Source organism: Antedon bifida, chromosome 10, assembly GCF_963402885.1.
Source record: "Antedon bifida chromosome 10, ecAntBifi1.1, whole genome shotgun sequence".
In the NCBI taxonomy this organism is placed as follows: Eukaryota; Metazoa; Echinodermata; class Crinoidea; order Comatulida; family Antedonidae; genus Antedon; species Antedon bifida.
This window is the reverse complement of record NC_136235.1, coordinates 11,564,063-11,587,751: the sequence shown is the minus strand read 5'-3', so window position 1 is coordinate 11,587,751 and position 23,689 is coordinate 11,564,063. Positions and strand designations below refer to the sequence as shown.

The 23,689-nt window shown below is 32.0% G+C and overlaps 1 protein-coding gene across 2 annotated transcripts in view; it reads right to left on the bottom strand.

Moving 5' to 3' along the window:
- Positions 1–23,604, bottom strand: part of LOC144853985 (venom phosphodiesterase 2-like) — a 31,923-nt gene extending 8,319 nt beyond the window's left edge. Inside the window, exons 1-12 of one of the 2 annotated variants that reach the window (XM_078711866.1) lie at positions 23,456–23,604; positions 13,293–13,367; positions 11,226–11,294; positions 9,941–10,004; positions 9,431–9,500; positions 8,907–9,001; positions 8,737–8,813; positions 2,704–2,835; positions 2,072–2,205; positions 1,349–1,414; positions 689–761; positions 185–337 (exon numbers count right to left, since the gene is read on the bottom strand). In XM_078711866.1, the coding sequence (XP_078567992.1) occupies positions 185–337; positions 689–761; positions 1,349–1,414; positions 2,072–2,205; positions 2,704–2,835; positions 8,737–8,813; positions 8,907–9,001; positions 9,431–9,500; positions 9,941–10,004; positions 11,226–11,294; positions 13,293–13,367; positions 23,456–23,500 (1,053 nt within the window). In that variant the 5' untranslated portion in view covers positions 23,501–23,604. The remainder of the gene's footprint in view (positions 1–184; positions 338–688; positions 762–1,348; positions 1,415–2,071; positions 2,206–2,703; positions 2,836–8,736; positions 8,814–8,906; positions 9,002–9,430; positions 9,501–9,940; positions 10,005–11,225; positions 11,295–13,292; positions 13,368–23,455) is intronic. The other variant, XM_078711867.1, reaches the window with a different exon arrangement.
- Between the last annotated feature and the right edge of the window lie 85 nt (positions 23,605–23,689).

Genomic DNA, 23,689 nt, shown 5'->3' with positions numbered 1-23,689 from the left:
GGGCATATCACTACCATATTTGGGCATATCACTACCATATTTGGGTATATCACTGCTATATTTGGGCACAGTGACCAAACTAGTTTGGTAGTGTAGAGAGAGCTTGGGATTTGCTTGCACGTAGAAGCATATCGAAACACCGTTCTCAAAGATTGTCTTTAATTAGAAAGTTCGTTATTCTTACGTCATCAAGATAAAACACGTCATCACAAGTGACATCGATCATGCCAGTAGTTCCGACAATCATGACGTCAATACAGTCCAGCATTTGTTCATCCATCAGATCTTCCATAACCAAACCAATTGCTTCGTCAGTTTCACGCAGACTCTCATTAAACTGAAATAACATTTTATGAACAAAACCTGGTAAATAATATTTCTTGTTGCTTTGATATCAAATTACAAGTTTGTCCTTTTGGTTCAATTATTAAAGACTTATTTAGTTCCATTAATTTACTGTCATGTTTACTACGTTCATTAAATTAGACTTCTTTGTGACATAATTCAGCGTTTTTCCGAAGTAGGCCTATAATGTATTTCTCTACATTTATTTACAATTAGAAAATGCTTTGTTATTTATTTATCCCTGTGTTGTCAAATGTCTCCTTAACATCAAGCCTTTTGCCCCGAGCTTAACCCGTTCTCACGAGTAGATAAGATATGAAATTGCAGTGTCTGCCTAGCTTACTTGTTTTGAGTAGATACCATACTTCCTCGCTGTCTTACCAGGGTCTTCCATGAACATTGTGATAAATCTCGGTCTAACAAAATCAAATAAAAATTGCTCGATATTAAAAAAACACAATTAAAAAATAGGGTTGTATGAAAAATAAAAAATGTCAATATTAAAATATGGTTCAATATTGATGTGAACTTTGAAGAAATATAGGTGGACTGCTGCACCCACACAAGACAAACAATGTCAACAGTTTATTTCGTTCTATTCAAACCACCTCGAATTATAAGATCATTATACTGTTTTATTATATGAATGGAACAATTCACACGATTTTATGTAAGCCTACTGTATCCCGACATATGGAATGGAAAAATTAATAATAACAAAATAATACAGTTTCACATAATTATGTTGTTGCCCTCCGTACTTTCCTGTTGAGCTGCATCGCTGCCTCTGCCCACTTCCTATATACCCTATGTCATCATATGTGAAACATGTGTGACATTGTATAATATAATTGTCCTATTACACTGGGCAAAGTATAGATATAGTGTCGAGAATCGGTTACGTGGTTTGAAGAAATTGCGTATGATAATAATATTCATTGGTAGTAGTATCACTGACAAATGTGTCGGTTTCAAACAAATATAATTGGAAATATTTACACACCTCGTTTTAGATGGCGCTTTGATCCATGCTTTAATAGTATTCATTCTGTCCTCGTATTTGACATCTCTGCAATAAATAAACATAATAAATCCAATAAGATGACAACATTATACGCAAAGAATAGGTGACTTATGACATACTACAGTAAAAATGGAATACAGGTATAGACGAGTTATTTAAAGCTGTGTAAATATTGTCTAAGTACACCTATAAAACGGATATCAATAGACTCGAACCTACACGATGATATACTAGTGTTGATTTGATAAGTACGAATATTGACAAAGATTGCAGAGATGTTGGTGCAAAAATGTGTGATTTATTTTATTCATACTGGGTGATTGGTGCATGAATGTAATTGTTAAAAAAGTATATAGAAAAGATGTAAAGCAACATGAGTGTGTGATAGACCTGTTGAGCTTACATAACAATGAATGGATCGATCTGAGCTTGGACTAATATTGACACACATTTAGCTTACTCACTACTGCGACTTAGTGAAGATGTGGGCAGATTCAGAAAACTTAAATATGGTATACTGATCTAAAATAATTTTCTATTTAAACAGCGTGTGTCGGACGATTTTTACTGATTTTGCAAGCACCAAGCAGCAAAAAGTTTACTCGAGAATAATTCAATACGCGGGTATTTCTCGAGTTATGGTAAAAGAAAACCGTTATGTAGACCTAAATGCGTTTAGGAGCAAAATCTTAAAATCCGTACTCGTCATATTCTGCATAGTAAGTTGGGTGACGTTCTGTCTTTATACCGTCTTCGTATCTATCCTCTTTAACATTACTTCCAATCCACGAATGACTGGCACTAATGTAGCCTTCTTCATTTGCAGACTCCCACAACTAAAATATAAATAAACAGAATGATAAGTAAATAACGCATTTGGCATGACCGGAAGACCAAACAAACATAATCGAAACTGTCACTTGTGATTGCTCAAATTACTTGCGCTGCGCATACATTCTTGCGTAGCGCATACATCCTTGCGTTGCGCATATATCCTTGCGTTATTACACATCATCAGTGCGTCGCACATCATCCGTGCGTCGCACACCATTCGTGCGTCGCACATCATCCATGCGTCGCACATCATCCGTGCGTTGCGTCCTGTAGGAACCGATGCTCAGACAGATAACTCAGTATATGTTAAGCTCTGTCTACACTATCAAACTACATTGACAAAAGAAGTGTGATGTGCCCAAATATGGTACCGTAGTGATATGTTTAAATATGGTAGTTCTATGACATCATCATGTCCATATATGGGCACATCACATTTTCTTTTTCACATAAAATTTGATGGTGTAAACAGAGCTAAACGAGTAAGAAACTATAAATACCGCTTTGGCCTGGTACCAATAAGCATCGTCAAGTTGTGGATCTTCTGGTTTTACAATAGGCTGAAAGGTACGACGATCTTCCTCCGAATATATATAATCAGACGTCACTCCATGATAATCAGGATAAAGGCCCTGGTGGAAAATAAAACTTTACTATTTTAACACATCTATTATTAATTGGTTATTTGTCAGTAATGTCAAAGAGTTGACAAAACGTGAAACGGCTGTTGCAATCATCGTGTTATCGGAAAACTACACGAGTTTACCTTTTATGGTTACAAGACAATGCTAAGTGAGTGAACAGACGTGGATAGTTTGCTCCGTCTAAATATATAAATAATACATGCTACACTAATACAACGTTGGACAAATAAACCGTAAAAAAAACTGTAAGTGCATTTACTAACTGAATCTGACTTTAATAGAGAAATCAAGCACTCAAAATGGGGAAAAAAAAGCCAACAGACGTAGGCGCAAAATCACAGGAGTCGCCCCCGGTGCTTGAAGCAGCCGACGCGCCCAGCACGGAAGCACTGAGGCGCGAAATTCAAAAAACATCAGACGTAGGCCAACAATCACCGGAGTCGCCCCCTGTGCTTGAAGCAGCCGATGCGACCAGCACGGAAGCACTGAGGCGCGAAATTCAACAAATAGCGAGAGAATTGTTTGGTATACGTAACCAGCTGGACACGGTCCTAACAAATCAGAATACCATACTTGGAAGGATAGACAAAATTGAAAACAAACAAACTCAACTAGAAACATCAATTGAATTTGTTAGCAGTACGATATCAGAAATGGAAATCAAAATGAAAAATGTCACTACAGAGCTTAAAGGCGTATCATCTACTGTTGAAGCTGAAAAATCAAAGTGCTTATCGGTACAAAATCAACTGAACAAGCTTGAACGCTATTCAAGGTCTTTTAATTTGCGGTTTGGTGGCTTACCGGAAGAAATCAATGAAAATGCAGTCCAGAAAATCACAGACCTGATTGAAAATGAGTTATGCATTCCTAATGTTAAAATAGAAAATGCGCACCGGTCCGGTAAGCCGCGAGGACCTAACGACAAGCCCAGGCATATCATCGCCAAGTTCATCTATCGTCCCCAGCGGCATCAAGTTCTCTCCAAGTCGAAGTCATCACTAAAAAGCAGTAACATATATGTCATCGATGATCTCTGTGAAGCGGACCTAATTAAAAAACGAAGCCTAAAAGACACAATGGCCATAGCTTATAGAGAGGGGAAAAGGCCGTCCTTCAGAAATGGCAACTTGTACATAAACGGAAGTTTCCACTCTTAGGCAGCGCAGTCAAGTCAAACCTAACGTTATTATTATTATTTTATAACTAACATCACTTATTTAGTAGCTTTTTCTCCACATAATAATTTAAAAGATATTTTCTTTTTATCACATTCGCTTAAACGTAGACGAGAGTAGACTCTGATACCATTGTTTTTTGTTAACTTTTCCTTGCAGATTACAAATGTACTTTTTAAAAATTTACTCCATTAGAAGTTTGGAATATTTTAATTTACATATTAAAGGCATATTACCATTTTTTTCTATTTTCGTCGTTTATTTTTATTATATATGTATATGTATTTATTACTTGTTGTGCATGGCAATATACTTTTATGAATATATTATGTCCCTTGAGACAAAACAAACACTATATTTTCTAAAAACAATTGCTTATTAATATGATTTGTATTGTATGTAGAAACGCCCTCATGAGTGGCGATATTAATCTAAACAGATGTGCATTATGTAATGGGTACGCACATGCCCAATGTTCTTCCATAGATCCAGAATGGTACTGTACGTCATGTAATATTTCTTTACTTCCGTTTAATCATATACTCAATGATGATGAGTTTTTACATGAAATAAAACAATTTCACGTAAACCAATTTGTTGATTTTGACCATCTAAATGCATTAAGTATTAACCCTTTTGACGTAAATACATCCATTCCTTCTACATGTAGATATCATCTCAGCGATAACTTTAATAGTTCCATTGAAAATATTAATAACAATTTTAGTTTTATTCATTTTAATTCACGTAGCCTGGTAAAAAACTTTACTGAAATAACTGAATATCTTGAAACTCTTAATCACAAATTTAATATATTATGTTTCACTGAGACCTGGTTTAGTTCAAATACTGTACATACTTTATATAACATTCCTGGTTATACATTAATTCATTGTGATAGAGTAGATAAGAAAGGTGGTGGCGTCTGTCTCTATATTATGGATGATATTAATTTTAGAATGAGAGATGATTTGAGTTCTTTAATTAATAATGAAGCTGAAAATATCTGTATTGAAATAGAATTAAAACAAAAAAATTATATTTTCTCAGTAATATACCGACCACCAGAAAAATCCATAAAAACTTTTAATGAAAACATATCACTATTATTTGAAGTAATCAACACAGAAAAAAAAAGTTTTTATGCTTGTGGAGATTTTAATATTGATTTGCTTAAATTCAGTTCCCATTCACTAACATCAGATTTTTTAAATTGTATATATTCAGCTAATTTATTTCCCATAATAGACAGACCCACCCGTCTCACCCGTACATCTGCTACGTTAATTGACCATATCTACTCTAACAATTTTCATGAAAATATTTTTTCGGGATTACTGTATTGTGACATTACTGACCATTTACCTATATTTTTTATTTCTCATACATCCAAACCGTCTAATGAAATGAATGATCAAAAATATATATTTAAAAGAGTAATCAATGACACTACCACTTCATCACTAGGCATTGAATTACTAAATACTGACTGGTCAGAAATAATTTCGATTACAGATGACCCGGATAAAGCTTATAATTCTTTTCACACTAAATTTATGAACATTTATGACAAACACATTAAAATATGTAAAAAAAAAATAAATTTTCGCAAGCAAAACAAACCATGGATAACAAATGGCATTATCAACTCCATAAATAAACGAAATAAACTATATAAAAGATACATACAGTCTGGTAAAGCCACTGATAAAACTAAATATACTGATTATAGAAACAGATTAACTAATCTAATAAGAATAGCACGTAGTATACATTACAAAAAGCAATTTGACACACATAAAAATGATATTAAGAAAACATGGCAAACTATAAATTCAGCTCTTGGCAGAAATATAAAAAGTAAACTTCCAACATATTTTTTAGAAAACAACATAAAAATTGATGACGAAATTCAAATTGCTAATAAATTTAATAAATATTTTGTTGATACTGGCCATACACTTTCACAATCAATTAACTCATCTCATTCAAACTTTTCAACCTATTTAAATCAACCCAACAATCACTCCATGTTCCTTTCACCAATCACTGAAAGAGACATAATTAATGCAACCGAAGAGCTCAAAAATAATAAAAGTCCTGGTGTAGATGAAATACATTCTAACGTTATTAAACAAATTTCTCCGTTTATTTCTAAAACTTTATGTCACATCTTTAACCTTTCATTTAAATGTGGGAAATTTCCTAATGCGTTAAAAGTTGCCAAAGTTGTGCCTATTTTTAAAAAAGATGACCCCCATAAATTTTCAAATTATAGACCGATTGCTTTACTTCCATGTTTTTCAAAAATATTTGAAAAGCTAATTTATGCTCGTCTAATTTCTTTTTTCACAAAACATAATATTATATACAACAATCAATATGGCTTTCGAAAATCACATTCCACAGATCTCGCACTTCTCCACTTATATGAAAGAATAACTAAATCACTTGCAAACAAGCACCATACTATCGGTATTTTTTTAGATCTGTCAAAAGCATTTGACACCATAAATCATAACATTATTATTTCTAAATTATCGAATTATGGTGTCAGAGGTCTTCCACTACTACTTTTAAAAGACTACTTATCATTTCGCCAACAATATACATCAATAAACTCAACCAATTCTCAACTCTTGCATGTTACCTGTGGGGTACCACAAGGGTCAATCCTTGGCCCACTACTCTTTTTAATTTACGTTAATGATCTTCCAAATGTTTCAAAATTATTTAATTTTATCTTATTTGCAGATGACACAAATGTTATTATTTCTCACGAAAACAAAATAATCTTGTATCTATAATTAATAATGAACTTAACAAAGTGTCTCTTTGGTTTAAAGCAAATAAGTTATCACTGAATATTTCAAAAACAAATTATATTTATTTTAATATTAATAAAAAAAGTAACAAACAGCTAACAGAGCAATTATATATCAATGGTAACCAAATAAAGAGAACAGAAAACTTAAAATTTCTTGGAGTCACTATTGACTCGGAACTAAATTGGAAACCTCACATAACATATTTAACTAAAATAATCTCGAGAAACGTTGGAATGTTAAGTAAATTGAAGTACATACTTCCTTTAAACATCTTATTTTCCCTGTATAATACCCTTATTTTACCCTATTTATCATACTGCAATGTTGCTTGGGCTACAACTGTAGATAAATTTACTGGATGCTGCCCCTGGACAGGTTCTGATAACACGAAAATTAATTCTCTCTTTAAATTACAAAAAAAGGCTATCAGAATCTGTTCGGGAGCACCTCCAAAATCTCACACTAAACCACTTTTTTATTCTCTCAATACTTTAAATATATTTGATATAAATAAACTCCAAACAGCTTTATTCATGTTCCGTCTAAATCATAATAAATTACCAACTCAATTTTACTCCTATTTTCAAAATTTTAATCATTCTTACAACACCAGATCTTCAACTGCAAAAAATCTAATATATGAAAAGCATACCATATTACTTAGAAGAACATCTTTTATTTACAATGGACCGTATATATGGAACAACTTACCGCTCAATCTAAAAGCAATAACCATCATAAATACATTTAAAACAAAATACAAACAAACACTTATTTCAAACTATTTAGAACATTAGTAATTCACAATTGCCTTAAGACTGTTTTTTTGTTTCTTTTTTGTGCCTTTTTGTTTAGTTTTATTTGTCAATTTGACGAAAGGAAGAACTTTTTTTTTTTTTTTTTGTTCTCTCACTTAAATTAGATAATTAAATATGTTACTTATCTGGAGGACCAAACTTAAAGCCTTGGCTTAATGTGTCCTCCTCACACAATTGTATTTATTAATTTATGTTTCTGTTCATATTGTATTATATTGTGTGAAACAATAAACTTGAAACTTGAAACTTGAAACTTGAAACTTATTAATTTTTATTTAATATTTTCGCTTCTTGTGCTCGTGCTGGACCCTACGTTTGAAAATGAATGGGGCTTCAGAATTACCGTTGAAATAAAAGTATACAATACACTGTAAACATAGTGTTTAGCTCTTAGACATGTATTCTGTACCCAATTTTTTCCCACATTTAGCCTTAAACATGTTTAGATATGAAACATGTTTAGATAATTATGATACATGTTTTGGTTATAAACACATTCTAAACATGTAGTCTGTACCCAACTCAACACATTAGTGACGTGTTGATTGTTAAACATGTGGAGCAATATAACGACACGTTTATGTTTTAAATGTGTTTCATTTGCTATGTGTGGAGCTCATGTGTGGAGCTTTTTTCCGCCACAGTAAAATCGTACCGTATGCACGCCACGCTATAAACACGTATCTAAAAATTAACTGCTAAACATGTGGATAAATTGAAAACATAATAGTGACATGTTGACTGCTAAACGAGTGGAGGAAAACAACATTTAGGTTTTAAACACGCTAAACACGTAACTACGTGTTTAAAAGCTCCACAGTTTTTACAGTGTAAAGGGCAAAGGGGTATTGTCGAACGGGTCTCACTCGAGAACGTTTTCAAGTATATACAACAGTATTTAGTATAGTTACGTCAGTTAAGCATAATTGATAATCATATTTCAGAATTAGAACACTAATCTTTATTTTACAGTTGGCTTTATTGTCCATGGTAACATCCTTAACGTCTGTTTTCATAACAATATGTTTCAATAACAACACATTACTAATAATCAAAGAGGCTTACCGTGATTATTGAATATAGGTTAGGATATGTAAGAGCTGGAAACGACGGCCTTAGCTTAGCCTGCACTCCGCATTGAGCTGATTATAAAAAAAGATCGAAAATATAACTAGAATAAATATAATAAACTTATTATTCTAGTTCACATTTATTTAGTATTGCAAGGCACTTACCAAGCCGTTTGATATTCTTGGCGTAGTTAGTGTTGTTCACATAGTCGTAGCGAAATCCGTCCAACGCTATTACAAGTAAAGGCTTTCTTGTATAACTACACAAAAAATGAAATACGTAAAGGTAAAGAACTATTGAAAATCTAAAAAATGTTATAATTATCTGATAATTTAAAAAAAAACTAAAAAAGCCATAATCATCACCGTTCATAATCTACTATTATTTCAGAGCGGTTTCTGGTGAGTTCAGTAGGCCTAGTGAATATGGTCATTGTCAATCATCTGGATGGCAGAAGATACCACCATTAAGGCCACGACATCAAATTAGGCAATTAGCCTTTCCAACGAGTAGAAGCTCCTTCCCACTATCATACGAAACTTTTTAGTGAAACGAACATGGGTTCTCGGCCAACCCTGATTACGGAGAAATACTACGGCCAATTCTATTGAGGGGACACGTTGTTGGGTCCCAAATATGTCCCCTCAATAAGCGTTCTAAATGTATATACTGTTTTTGTTCTACTTACTCTGTTGGTTGGCATTTAAACGAACATGAACTGCCGTATGTTTTTGCGAAATTTCCTTGGTAACCAGAGCCTGCAAAAAAACAGTTAAAATGTTACAGATCATAATAGGCAACAAAATAACAAAATAGTAAATAGTTGCATATTTATTTATTTTCTTTCAATTTTATTTTCTCATTGTTTGTTGTCAGTAACAGCACAACACTTAGCCATAACAAAGTGATTTATTTATGTGCAATGTTTAAAGTTCCCACTTGGACACCGCAAGTAAGTTGACCAATCACGACGTAGTGGATCGTTCGAACCGTCGCTTATGATTGGTCAACGAACTTGACTTATGTCTACGTCGTCGTCTACTCTAAACTAAGCACGTAAATATGGCTTGTTATGACTAATGTTCATCCTTTTACAGATGAAATGAGAAATAGATGAATCAACAACGAATTATATATTTGTAAAATATCACATGAAACGAATGACATTCGGTTAAAATGTTATGAAATACTACCGTACCTCTCTTTCCTAGACCAACTCCAAGACCGATAGCGAATACGAAAATAAGGATTACAACAATGACCTGAAAATTTAATTAGAAACAATATTGAACAAATGTTAATATTACGCCGATTCAATTTCCTTATAATAGTATTTCCCAGATATATATATATATATGGTTGTGGGATTTCCTCATGTTTATCATTTCAATTAATAAATTAATGAATAATGAACACCGGGCCACTTAGATTTGGTAAACGACGACATTATTTTTTGAATATATATCCAATCGAACCATGACAGACCAGTGGTATAATGGTTCAACAATCTTGCATATCAAGCAGAAGGTCCGAGTTCGAATCTCGGTTGGGGCAGAATTTTCATCTTTATCGTTTCAAATTAATTAATATTCATCGCCATTGAGTAAAGATATCACCGAGCGGTTTAGAATTTCTTGAAATGAATGAAAAAAGTAAAGGAGCATGCAAAGAAGAAAGTAAAAAAATAATAATAACTTAGTTGTCAGTTAAGTGATTTATTATGTATTATGATTATTTAAGAAAAACCATTACTAGTCATAGTTGCAAGAGACTACTATTAAGTTGCACATGCAGATATTTCATCCCGTAGGCCTATTTAAGCTCAGCCAATGAGTTGAATTAGTTGAAACAATAGCACATGCATTTGAGATTTTTAAATAGTATTGTAAAAAATAACGTTCTTGTTTTAATCTTGTATATTACCGTGCTTGCTTAGCGAAACTTTTAGTTTACAATCAATAATATTAGTTGGAAGAAAATAGAGATTAATTTGTGCTACTGATCATGCGCATCGGAAATGTGTTTACTTACACAAATCTGGGAGAAGACAAACACGTGACGAGTTGGTAAAATAGTGACGTCAGAATTAACATCATGAAATCATAGAAGAGTTTAATAACAACGAAATTAAAATAATAGTAATTACAAAATGAAATATTTATATGTTAATAGTTAACAGAGAATGATGGAAATACGTCGCTGAATGGAATATAAAAGAACACAGTGCATTAACTAATTAAAAAACTAATATTTTTCATTTCATAATAAAACATTTTATTGAAGTGGTGTAACCAAATTACCATTTACTATCCTTTAAAAAAATAATTTTTTTGTTTTTGTTTAACTGCTTTAAAAGTATTTTGCTTCTTTTTTGTTTTTGTTTATTATAACCAGTAGAGACAAAGTCAAACGCAGCACAGAGTACGAACCAAAAATACACTTATACACTACACTTATTCTGAAATAATGTTAGGCCTAACTACACTTACCACTATAGCACGTTTTCCTGTGCAGCATGCACCCACTTCACAACCACCTCCAGACGAGGAGGACTGAAAGGCAAAAGAAACAAACATGGGTTTTTTTATTTCATATAATTCGGTTACATCATATGATTATGTTACGGGCGCAGAGCCAGCATAAATTAGGCTATACAAGAGAGCCCTTTAAGCGTTTCAAAACGCCGCCATGGCCAACATAATAACAATATAGTGTCTTGCATAGAGAGCATTACGTAATAACAGGAGTATCCGGTAATGCTTGGTTCCCACTAGAGACGCAACACAAGGACGTAACGCAACGTACGTGAATTGACCATTCACAAACGGTGGATTATTCGAACTGTCGCTTGTCACTGGTTAACACGAATGCGTTGCGTTTACGTCCTTGCGTTATGTTCTAGTGGGAACCAAGCTTATGTAAATGATCAAGTGATGCATCACATTGGGTATAAAATGAAAGGTCTAGGCCTATCGAAATTGAATTTAGATTCATCATGTCAGTTCGTATTGAGACAGTGGGTTCTCGTAACAATACGTGCATCTTATACGATTCAGCTTGTTTAAATATTTGATTCGTTCGTAAACATATTTTGTAGGTTGGTTTTGTGGAAGTTTCTATTGTTAATTTCCTGGTGAAATTTTTTCTCTTTTTGTTTTTTATGATTTGTATACTAATGGATGTCGGCCTACTATCCGAAATAAAGGAAATGAATGAATACATATTGAATTCAATTTCATTGGAGAAAATGGTTGATATTAGGAATTATCTCATATAGACTATGATTTATATTAGTTTTAGATTAGATAGACACGTTACCAATGTATTTATAAATTCATTTCCATGTACGTACTATTCTACTTTAATAAACACTTAAGTCAGAGATAACTATTCATTATGGAAATCTAAAATTCTGAAAAGAAATACCTTCTAAAAAATAAAACAACATTGCAACGGTAGCAAGGGGAAAGCATATTATTTCAAAGGTATAGCACAGTATATAGCACATTTTGTGAAAACAAAACAATAACATTGTAATAGTCTAGATACCTTACATGAGTATCTCGTAAATAACAGTGCCTACAAGGTGCTGAGTGAGATTTCTATTTGACCCACATAAAATAACCCAAGTTTATTTACAAATTATAAAAATATATACTTTTAGTACACTGAACCGTGTTGTGTTCTGTTTTATTGAATATTGTGTAAATACTCGACTACAAGAGGCTGACTTTACTTTGTAATGTAACCTGCGGCTTGCAGCTTACAGGGACACATCAATTTTACTCCCCCCCCCCCCCCCGGATCCCTTCGTGTCAACAAACGTAGCTCATTTTCCTGTCCACACGACACAATCTGTGTATCAGTACACCGGGGTGACCCCTATTCTTCCGTGAGATACACTAGTAGTACACACACGAGTCAGATGTGTACACTGGACTTTTAAGCTCATCCGATGAGACTTGAACCCGTGTCGTTTATACAGTATGACTGATGTGCGTTACCCCTACCTTAAACCGAGGATTACGTTTTTTTGTGGGGTTATTGTATTTTGTGGAATTTTCGTGGGTTGGCGAAATTGCATTCTTTTCAGGAAATCATTTTGATGGCACAAAGGTTACTTGCGCATATCCCCAATCAAAATGGCACCATGTTGATGAAATATTTGATATTGGCATCCATAGAAATGGCAATAACCCGAAATATCTTGACACCATGCAATGTAATGATTCAACCTCTATTGCGATAGTGTGTGCATACTATAAATCAATAAAAGAATAAAAACAAAATCGTCCTGTACAACAAGGAATTGTTGTTGTCCCTTGGCATAACGATAGATATTTTTAATTTTCAGCATGTGTAATACACATAGGAATTCGTTATTTGGATGATTTATGATCAAATTTATGAACATTATTATTAAAAAAAAACCAGTGATATCTGTTTTCATTTATTAAATCTGTATGTTGATCACGACATGTCAATTGTCACCTTACATTGTATGCATTGATATGAAACTAAACATTGATGTCACTGAAATATTCACTTACGTCTTTTCCATAATATTTTTCACTCCCCTTGGTGGAATAGGCAGGCGCAGCATCAATGGCGTCCAGATCAATTCCCTGTTGATATAAACACAATTACATTTTTGTAAATATTTTGATAAAATAAATAGCCACTGCAGTAGAAACATAAAACGACATTAGTAACCACCAGGTGCGTTACGGCGAAAATAAAATAAGGAGATTAAAGAAAGAATGAGCGTAAAATATAAATGAATACAGTTGAACCTGGTGCACCCTTTACATGGGTACACTTGAGTATGTTTTAAAGAATGTTTTTAAAATGAAGATTAATTAAATTAGACTTTGAATAGGTTATTGTGTATTTTCAATAAAGTTAATCACTTCCGTATAGGAAATAAAAACGAAATAAACAATGTTTTACTTATAACTCATAATACATGATTAATTCAACCAAAAACTTATTTGACCATTTTTGCTTTAAATTACAGCTTTTCAGGTAAATAAATCTTGTTTAAATCTAATTTTTGGTCAAAGTGGATTACTATTATTTTAAAAATTATTTTTAATACTGCAGCCTATGAATATTCAGGAAGCAAGGGGACAACCTTATTACAGTATGGGTTACGGGATCTATAAATATATTAAGACAAATGGCAACTTTAGAAACATTATTTTAAGAATGAAAATTGACGTTGAGGATCTAGGAATTACTCCATGTTTATGATGCTTTTATGATGTCTTTAACAGCAATAATTTAAATGGAGATTGATGGGTGTTGTTGACAGCGACGATTATGATCCAAAATCATGGACTTATAACATTGCCATTTGCAAGCAAAACAAATTTCCATTTTAAAGTCAACCAATAAAATATCTTGAATCTTATAATCTATTTAGGTCCATGATACAATGTACAATAGTATTTTAAACTATTATTTTATTATTCGATGTTATAAATAAACCAAGCTTATTCCAATCACCATTGATTGCCAGGTTAATATTCTACAATGTGATATACTTTGATATTAATTTGTATTTAGATCTGCATATGTATGACTCATACAATAGACAACGCCTACTACAATAGAAACCACTATTGTGCAGCATACCCATATAATTGTTTTGTTACTACACATTATAGATACAGCAATAAAAAAGATAATTATACTGTATGGCAATAATGTCAATGACCTACATTTGTATGGTAATTTTGTACAGTATTCAAATAATGCATTTAAATGTATTAAGAAGAAAGGTTGGTATTGATATAATATCGGAAATCATGGTGAAAATCCAGAGTCTCATAAATAGGTATACACATACGTGCAAAGTGTATGCTGGTGCTCAACGACTGTTGAAACAATATAATAATAGGCCGTGATTCTTTATTTAATTTTTATCAAAGTGTTATTCAATCTGCATTAAGGTTTTGTTGTGTTATTTTAAATGGTCTAACAAAGACAAATTTGAGTAAGTTAAACAGAATAGTTAGGAATGCAAGCAAAATTACTGGTGTCGAGATTAAAGATTTCACACAAATGTATAATAATAAAATGATATCTAATATAAATAGTATTTTAGTTGATGTATCTCATATTCTCAACAAATCGAGTTAGTAGTTACCAGATCCGGGAGATTAACAACAATTCCAGTTAAAACAAATAGACATAAATTGTCATTCTTCCCTAGCGCTATTAGACTACACAACAATGAGTTCCAAAGATAGGTTATTAGGTATTTTTGTATTTTATATTGCTTGATCAGTTATTAAGTTATATGTTGATCATGAATGTAAATGTTATGTGTGTATTGTTTTGTTTGTGTTTTTCTGCCAAGCAATTTATCATTGTACTATATGTATGAATGACTTAATAAATCGAATCTGAATTTGATAATGACCAAAATTTGCTTGACTTTACACGAAATCGATACCGGTTACTCGTAGGCGTGATTCAGTGGAGGAGGAGGAGGAGGAGGAGGAGGAGTGGTATAGTGACACTCCCTCTCCCTCATCTAACTAATATTAGAAACGTCCTGGTGCTGCCTAGAAACAATTTTGAGAAATTTAGAATTTTTCATTCACATGTGGAACTGCACAAAATCTCGTCTACACTATCAAACTAGTGTGATGTGCCCAAATATGGTGGTGATATGCCCAAATATGGTAGTGAAATGACATCATTATGTCAAAATATGGGCACATCACATTTGTTGTCACATAAAGTTTGATAGTGTAGACAGAGCTTTAGACCATTTTTTTTTGTATACCTCCTGATCTATCAGAATTTAATCTAGGGCTCTCTTTAGTCATGAAATGTTCGTACATTGCATACTCGTCAAAAAACTATTGTTTGTATTGGTTTTCATTTCAATAGGTTGAGTGTATTCATTGTTCTGTACTTATAAAAAAAACCCAGGGAGAAAAATTCCACTTTAGGTTAACAATAAGAATGAGTCAACAACGTAATAAAAGCACACATTGTACAAACAATAAAAGGTTCAAAACAACCAATCGCAAGCTCATGAGAATGAACAGAGATGTTCTTCATGAAGGAATAGGAATTCAATTCTATCGTTCAATGACGATTTTTTTTTATTATCTATTCTTGATTTTGTTTTTTGATTTGGTCTACGTATGACACTTGATGCCTTTAAAAAACAGATTCTATCGGTTTTACAGATCTTCCAATGTAAGCTTAGTTTAAATCAGTATGGATTTTGCGATACAAAACGATAATAAGGAAAGGATTGACTATTCCGCCTTGGTAATCAGCTAACACTATATTTCCCGGATTAATGTTATTTACACAACAATAACAACAATGTCACTATCAATTTGAAAGAAACTTCTTTCTTTTTTGATTGAAGAAAAATATTGTTTTGGCAGTTTGGGGGGTGGGGAGGTTTTTTTTATTCCCCTGTACATGTATTATATATATTTATTTTTTATCGTTCTTGGTTGTAATGTTAAATTATGTTACAAAAAAATGTGATGTGCCCATGACGTCATATTACTACCATATTTGGACATATCACTACCATATTTGGGCATATCACTACCATAATTTGAGCACATCACACTTTTTTTGTCAAACTAGTTTGATAGTGTAGACAGAGCGTTTATACCCATCTGCAGTTTACGTAACCTTGTACAGTATATGCATAATTATGCTGTACAAAATACTGGCGTGTATGTGTGACATGCCCTAATAATAAAAATGTACCATATTATTTATTTATTTATTTAAGTTTAATAGAGTTATATATTTTGATAAGGTTACACCTAAACATTTGTAAAATATAGAATCTTCTTATCTATACAATTTGAAACACAAAATCAAGGATTGGATACTTGTTTGCTGTCTTAATAATTGAACATGCTTATTGATAATGATGAACTATCAAATGACCTTTTAAGCCGACCGGGTGGCGCTCTACGAACCGTTCGTTTACACCAATTAGATCACTCGACGAACATGAAAACATTCCAATTTGGCAAGACAAAATATAAAAGTAAAATTATAACCAATTTATAATTTCAAATTTACCAACTTACCCCTGACGGCGGAACGAGGGAATAGTTTGAAGTTTTATAAGCAACTGGTGGTAGTTGATCAGCCATCTTGTCCTTATTGTCATACATAGTGAGCCAACGAACGATTGTTAAATCAACTGCATTGGTGGAATAATACCTATTGTATCGGTTTACTGGAGCGATAGCCAACCACGGTCAGAGCGAATTAGATCATGGGAGGTATTTTTGAATAACAAAACGGTTGCCAATTATGTAGAGAAAAATGCGAGATGGTTGATATATTTTCCCGCTGGACAATTTATCTGTTTTTTAATGTTGAATATGCCATTAAATTGGATTGGCAACACAATTAGGCCTATTTACTGTAATTTATTTAACTGTAATTTAAGAAATCCATAGTAAAATTGTCTGTCAGACACTGGTTTTCTGGTTAAATTTAACCGGTTATTTTGTCTTTAAAAATAAAATCTTTATTGTTGTGTGTGTGCAAAATGGCCTATTCAAGTCTGATTCTATTAATGTTTTTTGGGGGACAAATAAGTCATATTTAAGTTTTAATTTTTTTAAATCTTCCGATGATGTAAAATATTTGGAAATTTATGACCACGAAGAACATTGACATAATTATTTGACACATCATATCCAGGTACTGTACACAGGGGAGTTTTAGTATTCCGTGAACTTATGTTACTCAGTGTGTATGTAGGCCTAAACATTTAAAACATGAAGTAGTACCGCAACTAAAATGGTATAAGATTTTCTCAATCTTATTATTAAATGGTAAAATGTTTATACTTAAGAAAATTAACTCAATTATACAAGACTCAACCCACCCATTACACTCAGATTAAGATATTATTATTAGCAGATCAGGAAGAGCCCGTTTCTGATTTTCAACACTATAGGCCTATGGCATGCAATTTATTTAATTAAAACGATAGTAACTTGTATTCATTTATTTAAAATATTTATCACTTTATCTAATCTACTATGGTACAAAACATATCTCAAAATTGTAAAATGTTGACAATAAAGTAGATTTGTATCTTGTATTAAATTGAAGATAAACAAGTTTCATTGTTTAGTTTCGGGTGTTCAGTAGGCCTACTAATAAAAATGGCAATTTTGTATACGTACATTTTATAGACAATTTTTACGTTGATTATAATATATTCAAGTTAGGCCTAATTTGATATTGAAATACATACTAGAAATCGTCCCATCTGGGACGAAGGAAACAGTCCATATCAAAAACGAACCCAAAAAATATTAGCCAGTTAGAAACCATGAACGATTTCAACCTCTGAAGTGATCTTAAGTTCTGTTTACACTATCAACCTTTATGTGACAAAAATGTGATGTGCCCATATAATATGGACATGATGATGTCATATCACTACCACATTTGGACATATCACTGTCATATTTGGGCACATTGGTCAAATTAGTTTGATAGTGTAGACAGAGCTGTACGCTACTCCGGAATATGTCGTGACTATCGACTGGGTATTAATAAATACAAATGTGTTTTCTCATAACGTAATACATGTAGGTATTATCTTGGGCCTATTATAATTACGACTTCATTTTGTATTCAATATTCTGAGCCTAAACAAATTCGGAGTGTTATATTGAGTACAATAATACCGATGTAAATGCTCACTCTTCTACAAACCACCATGGGATATTTTCGTTTCCAACATTCCTGTGACATTAACTGACATTTTCAACAGATTAATTTACTACATCGAACATCCAGGGAATCGGGTGACACATTGCCATGGCAACTGAGAAGCGTCTGGAGTGTTCCGTTGTAATAGGGCAAACAACGTTCATCGACCAATCACTATCAAGCAAAATATTAAGATATTTTAGAACCGATGACAAATCAGCGGGAGATGACTCGATTATGAATTTCAGATGTATCACGTGACGCGTTACCAAACTAAAAATATGGCCACCTTGAATACAATACACGGGAACAAAAAAAATACAGAAAAATAACGTGAATTAGGCCTATTACTATTATTGTTTCGGGTAGGCCTATACTTAACAAAATCGATAAATAGGCCTAACGAAGATGATATCAAACTTTAACACTACAGACTGATATATTATACCAGGTCTACAGAAGAAACCATCTATAACATTAGATCAGTACTTTCTATTGACTATCATCATTTGTCTGCTTTATACTATCTACTTTGTCCAAGTAGGCTACGCTCACTTGCACTGATGAAGGGCTATAGGCCTAGTGTTGCCCGAACTTTGCTACTTTTTGTAGCTGTTTTAGGGGCATTCCACAGTATTTGGTCCGTGGGTTTAAAAATTTCATTTACTGATTTTGATGTAACTCTTGGCCAATTCTCAAAGTAGACATGTTGAAGTTTATTAAATAACATTTTTTTAATTTTTTTGATATTGATTTTTTAAGTTATTGAATATTAAATATGAAAAAGTCATATTTGGCGTTACGGACGGGACATTTTTAATCCTATTTATTTCATAAACTATGCATCTTATTACTGTTTTTTCAACAGATATAGTTACTTTATGTCTCAATAATACATAATCAAGTATTTAATTAAAATTTTGTTGTTTATTAATTTCATACATCCATTTCAAATTCATAAATGTCCCGTCCGCGACGTTTTAGGCGGTTTTTTTACATTTATTTTAAAAGTAATGATGTAAAAATCTTGATATTTCATTTTCTCCTCCTGAGGACTATATCTCATTATATTATGAACAAAGTTTTTGAAAATTTTATATTTTGATGAAAATATCATATTTCAAAAATATATTGTTACGGACGGGACATTTTTGTTACGGACGGGACGTATCATTTAATTCCTAATTATTTCACAAACCATGCATCTTTTGAACATTTTTTTGCCAGATATAGTTACTCACTCTCTGTCCCTATTGTACATATTCAATCATATTATAACACATATTTTGTTTATTAAATTTCATATATACATTTCAAAATTCATAATTGTCTCATCTGCGACATTTTAATAGTAGTTTTATGGTGTGTTTTACATTTCAGTTAAAAGTATTGATGCAACAATTTAATATTTTGTTTTCTCCTTTTAAAACTATATGCAATTCATTATAAACAAATATTTTGAAACTTTTGGTGAAAATATCATATTCAAAAATATATTGATGACATTTTTTGTAGGCACGGGACAGACATTTTTGTTAAGGACGGGACATATCATTTAAATCCTTTTTATTTTATAAAACCATGCATCTTGTTAACATTTTTGCCCATAAATATACTGCAGTTACTTTTTTTCAAAGTAAGCTCCAATTATTCATAATAAAGTATTTTATTAAAATTGTTTATTAATTTCATACTTGCATTTCAAAATTCATAATTGTTACTTCTGAAACATTTCGATTGGGGCTTTTTCCTCACTTGTGTTTATTGAAGTAATGGCTTTAAAATTGTTATTTAATTCCTAATTTTAAATCTTAATTTTCAACTCCTAATGATATTAAATTGCAATAAACCTTGTAAGTTGTAGTTTTTTATTTAAAAAAACATTACTATTAAAATTTATTGAATGTTACGGATGGGACATTTTTTTTTATGGATGTGATGACAATATTGTAAGAATTAAAAGGTGTTTTTGTACTGTAGGCTGAAAAGTACTGTACAAAAGTGTTAACTGTTGTTTATTAATCACAAAACATTGTGGTCTGTATTTAAAATAACAATCCACAAAAGAACAATACCTAAATCCAAAACAACATGACCAGTATGAATGGGAGTATTGGGTGCGGTCATCGCATTGTAGATTTCATTCTTTAGTGAATTTGCAACCAAGAACCTTTTATAAATCAGATACTAAATAATTAAGATTGAATTTTAATAGAAGTAGGCCTACAGTTATTAAATCCAAGCAAGGATAGAAGAAAATTTCAGATGCAACTTGGATCCACTAACAAATTCAGACGTCAAACGCCAACGCCAATTTTTAAAGATTCGCCTTAAATGTGTTAATATCTTGAAGTCTTGTGTAATATGCCAAGCATAACTTTTATATTAGTGTAAATAAATATTTTGATAACATTTTACAATATTGCTTCTCTTTATAACTCTTCGAATAATTAATTTTATAAATAATATTTCATATTTATGAATTTTAATATTTTCACTTGACATAAACTTTTAAACAGTGTTTCAAAGGTTGAATTATATTTTGATTTGTAAATAAAAGATTACATTGATGTAAAAAACTTATTTTTAAATTTTTTTAATAGGAAAATTATACAATTTTTTAACGTGGACAAAGTTGTCCTGTCTGCGACGTTAGAAATGTCCCGTCCGTAACGACATATAAATCATATTTATTAATAAATTTACAGTTCATTTTTTATAATTAACATTCAGTTATCTAAAACAACTATCTGGCAACATAATAATACAAAACAAATTTTAAAATCTCTTTTAAATGAGGAGAAATATTACAATACGTAAACCTTCTCAAAAGTCATGTTCATTTGGCGTCCCATCCGCGACGCATACAATTTTCATAATAAAATTTTTTTTGTACAGTCTTTTTTCTTTTTTTGACTTTCATAATAAACATTGGCCATAAATGTATACATTTATTCTACTTTGAACCTTGTATTCTTTTTTATTCCTAAGATATGTCTAGTTATATTCTCAAAAATGTCCCGTCCGTAACAAAAAAATACTGTGGAATGCCCCTTTACTTTATCTTAGATTTAGCTTTTTGCTTTTATTTTGTATCTCTATTGAGATCCAGCCACTGATACCCACAGCATTGTCATTTTTTCAGTGATTATTTTATTTTTTATCTCCATTGAGATCCAGCCACTGATACCCACAGCATTGTCATTATTTTTCAGTAATTTGCGTTTGGAATTAGATATCATCGTCATGAAACACATCAAACAGCGCTTTAACACCTTAATGTAAACAAAAAAGATAATTTATACTGTACTCTTTTAGAGTCCATTAAGATGACATAAACAGTTAACTCATGGGGATAACTATTATCTACCACCGGCATTAATAAGCCTGACGAGATTCACAATGTATCAAAATGTTAAACGTTTGTGAGTCCATGAAAGGTAATCGTGCAAAGAAAGCAATTGATATTGTTTCTTTACTATGCATACTCTCTTTAAATAATTGTTACGTCCAATATTATTGCAGGAGATTTGGTCGTATGAGTATTTGTGCATGGCTAAGGCATCTCTATCTTTTTTATGTAGGTTGATGTTGTCTTTTGTGTACTCCCTCTGCAGTACTTTCAAATTGTCTGTATTCAAACACCTCATAAACCTGTTTGCGCTTTGTAATTTCAATAACCATTTTCTGCAGCATTAATTTTGCTTGTATAAAGAACTAACAAATAAAACAGTTTGTGTTTTGTTGACTATACATTATACCAAGAGCAAATAATAAACAATACTGCGTTCACAGGTACAAAGAAGAAACCGTTTGCTCTTTGCTGAGTACCTATATTGACATATTTCAATGACTAATGTAGGACTATAGTGAATTGTATAACTATGGTAGGCCTAGGCCTAAATCGTTTTAATAGTACTAAAAGTGAATCAACTGTTTTTGATCGATGAAAATAGTTCGATGTAAAACAATGCATATACCCTACATAACATTTTATTTATTTAATTTTTCGAATTCAGCTTCAAAATGTTTCATACTATCATGGCCATGTAATTCCTCTCAATCGCACCATGAAGGATACGACTATAGTCTCCTGTGTGAATGATGATATTATTATATCTTTTATAAAAAAAAAAATTCGTTGTTGAGTTGTGATAGACCCGATATTATGTATTGTCCCCCAAAAACATGAAAAATGAAGATTGAATAAAATCAGATTTTGAATAGGCCTAGGCCATTTTGTAGTTTTGATAAAGTTAATCACTTCCGTATAAAAAATGTTTTTACTTATAACAAGACAAAACAAACGGTTATATTCAACCAAAAACGCATTGGCTGGGAGAGCCAATTTCACTATTTTTTGCTATACATTACAGTTTTTTCAGTTAAATAATTGTTTAATTTTTGATCAAAGTAAAACTATTAATAATATTGAACATCAAAATGGCATTCAACAACAACAAAATAAAAAAAAAAAATTTCAACAAATTGACAATATATTTTTTAATAGTTCAGCAAATCAGAATGATGTAAGTACTGTATAAAGGCCATGGCGCGTGCCAACGATTTTGTTTCAATTTAATTCTATCAATCATGTCCTTGGCCTACTCTAAATATAAAAGTATAAAATGAGAGGCATTCTATAAAATACCACATACATTTCAGCATTCAATTTTCATACATTACAGTTTCAAGAGAGGTCTTGATAGTCGATTTTGAATATTATCAGCACATGATTTTATTCAAACAAATATATAATTTTTTTAAAAGCTGTTGAAAGATGATACCTTCCGATGCCGGGCGAATGCCTACTTTTAATCAACAATAAACCACCTGGTTCTTTCACCAGTAGAAGAAAAGTTCATCAAAAATTTAAGCACACCTACTATCTTCTGCACTAATCGATTTTTAAGACTGCTTCGTTCGTTAGGATCTATAATTAGGTGCATGATAAATCTATAATTTGAAATTCTCTTACCTGCCCAGCAAAATCAGGATATCCCTTTTTCATTTCTGAACTCATACTTGAAATAATAACCCAAATTCAATATTAATCACCGAAATATTCCCGATAAAAGCTTGTTTGGTGAAAGCGGCTTCTTTTAAGTTTGTCATCCAAGCTCTCATCATCCGTCCCACTCGTACGTACGTTCAATTGTGTTGGTCATGGCTCAGTAATCACAAGAACAACGCCGACCACAGGTCAAAGGTA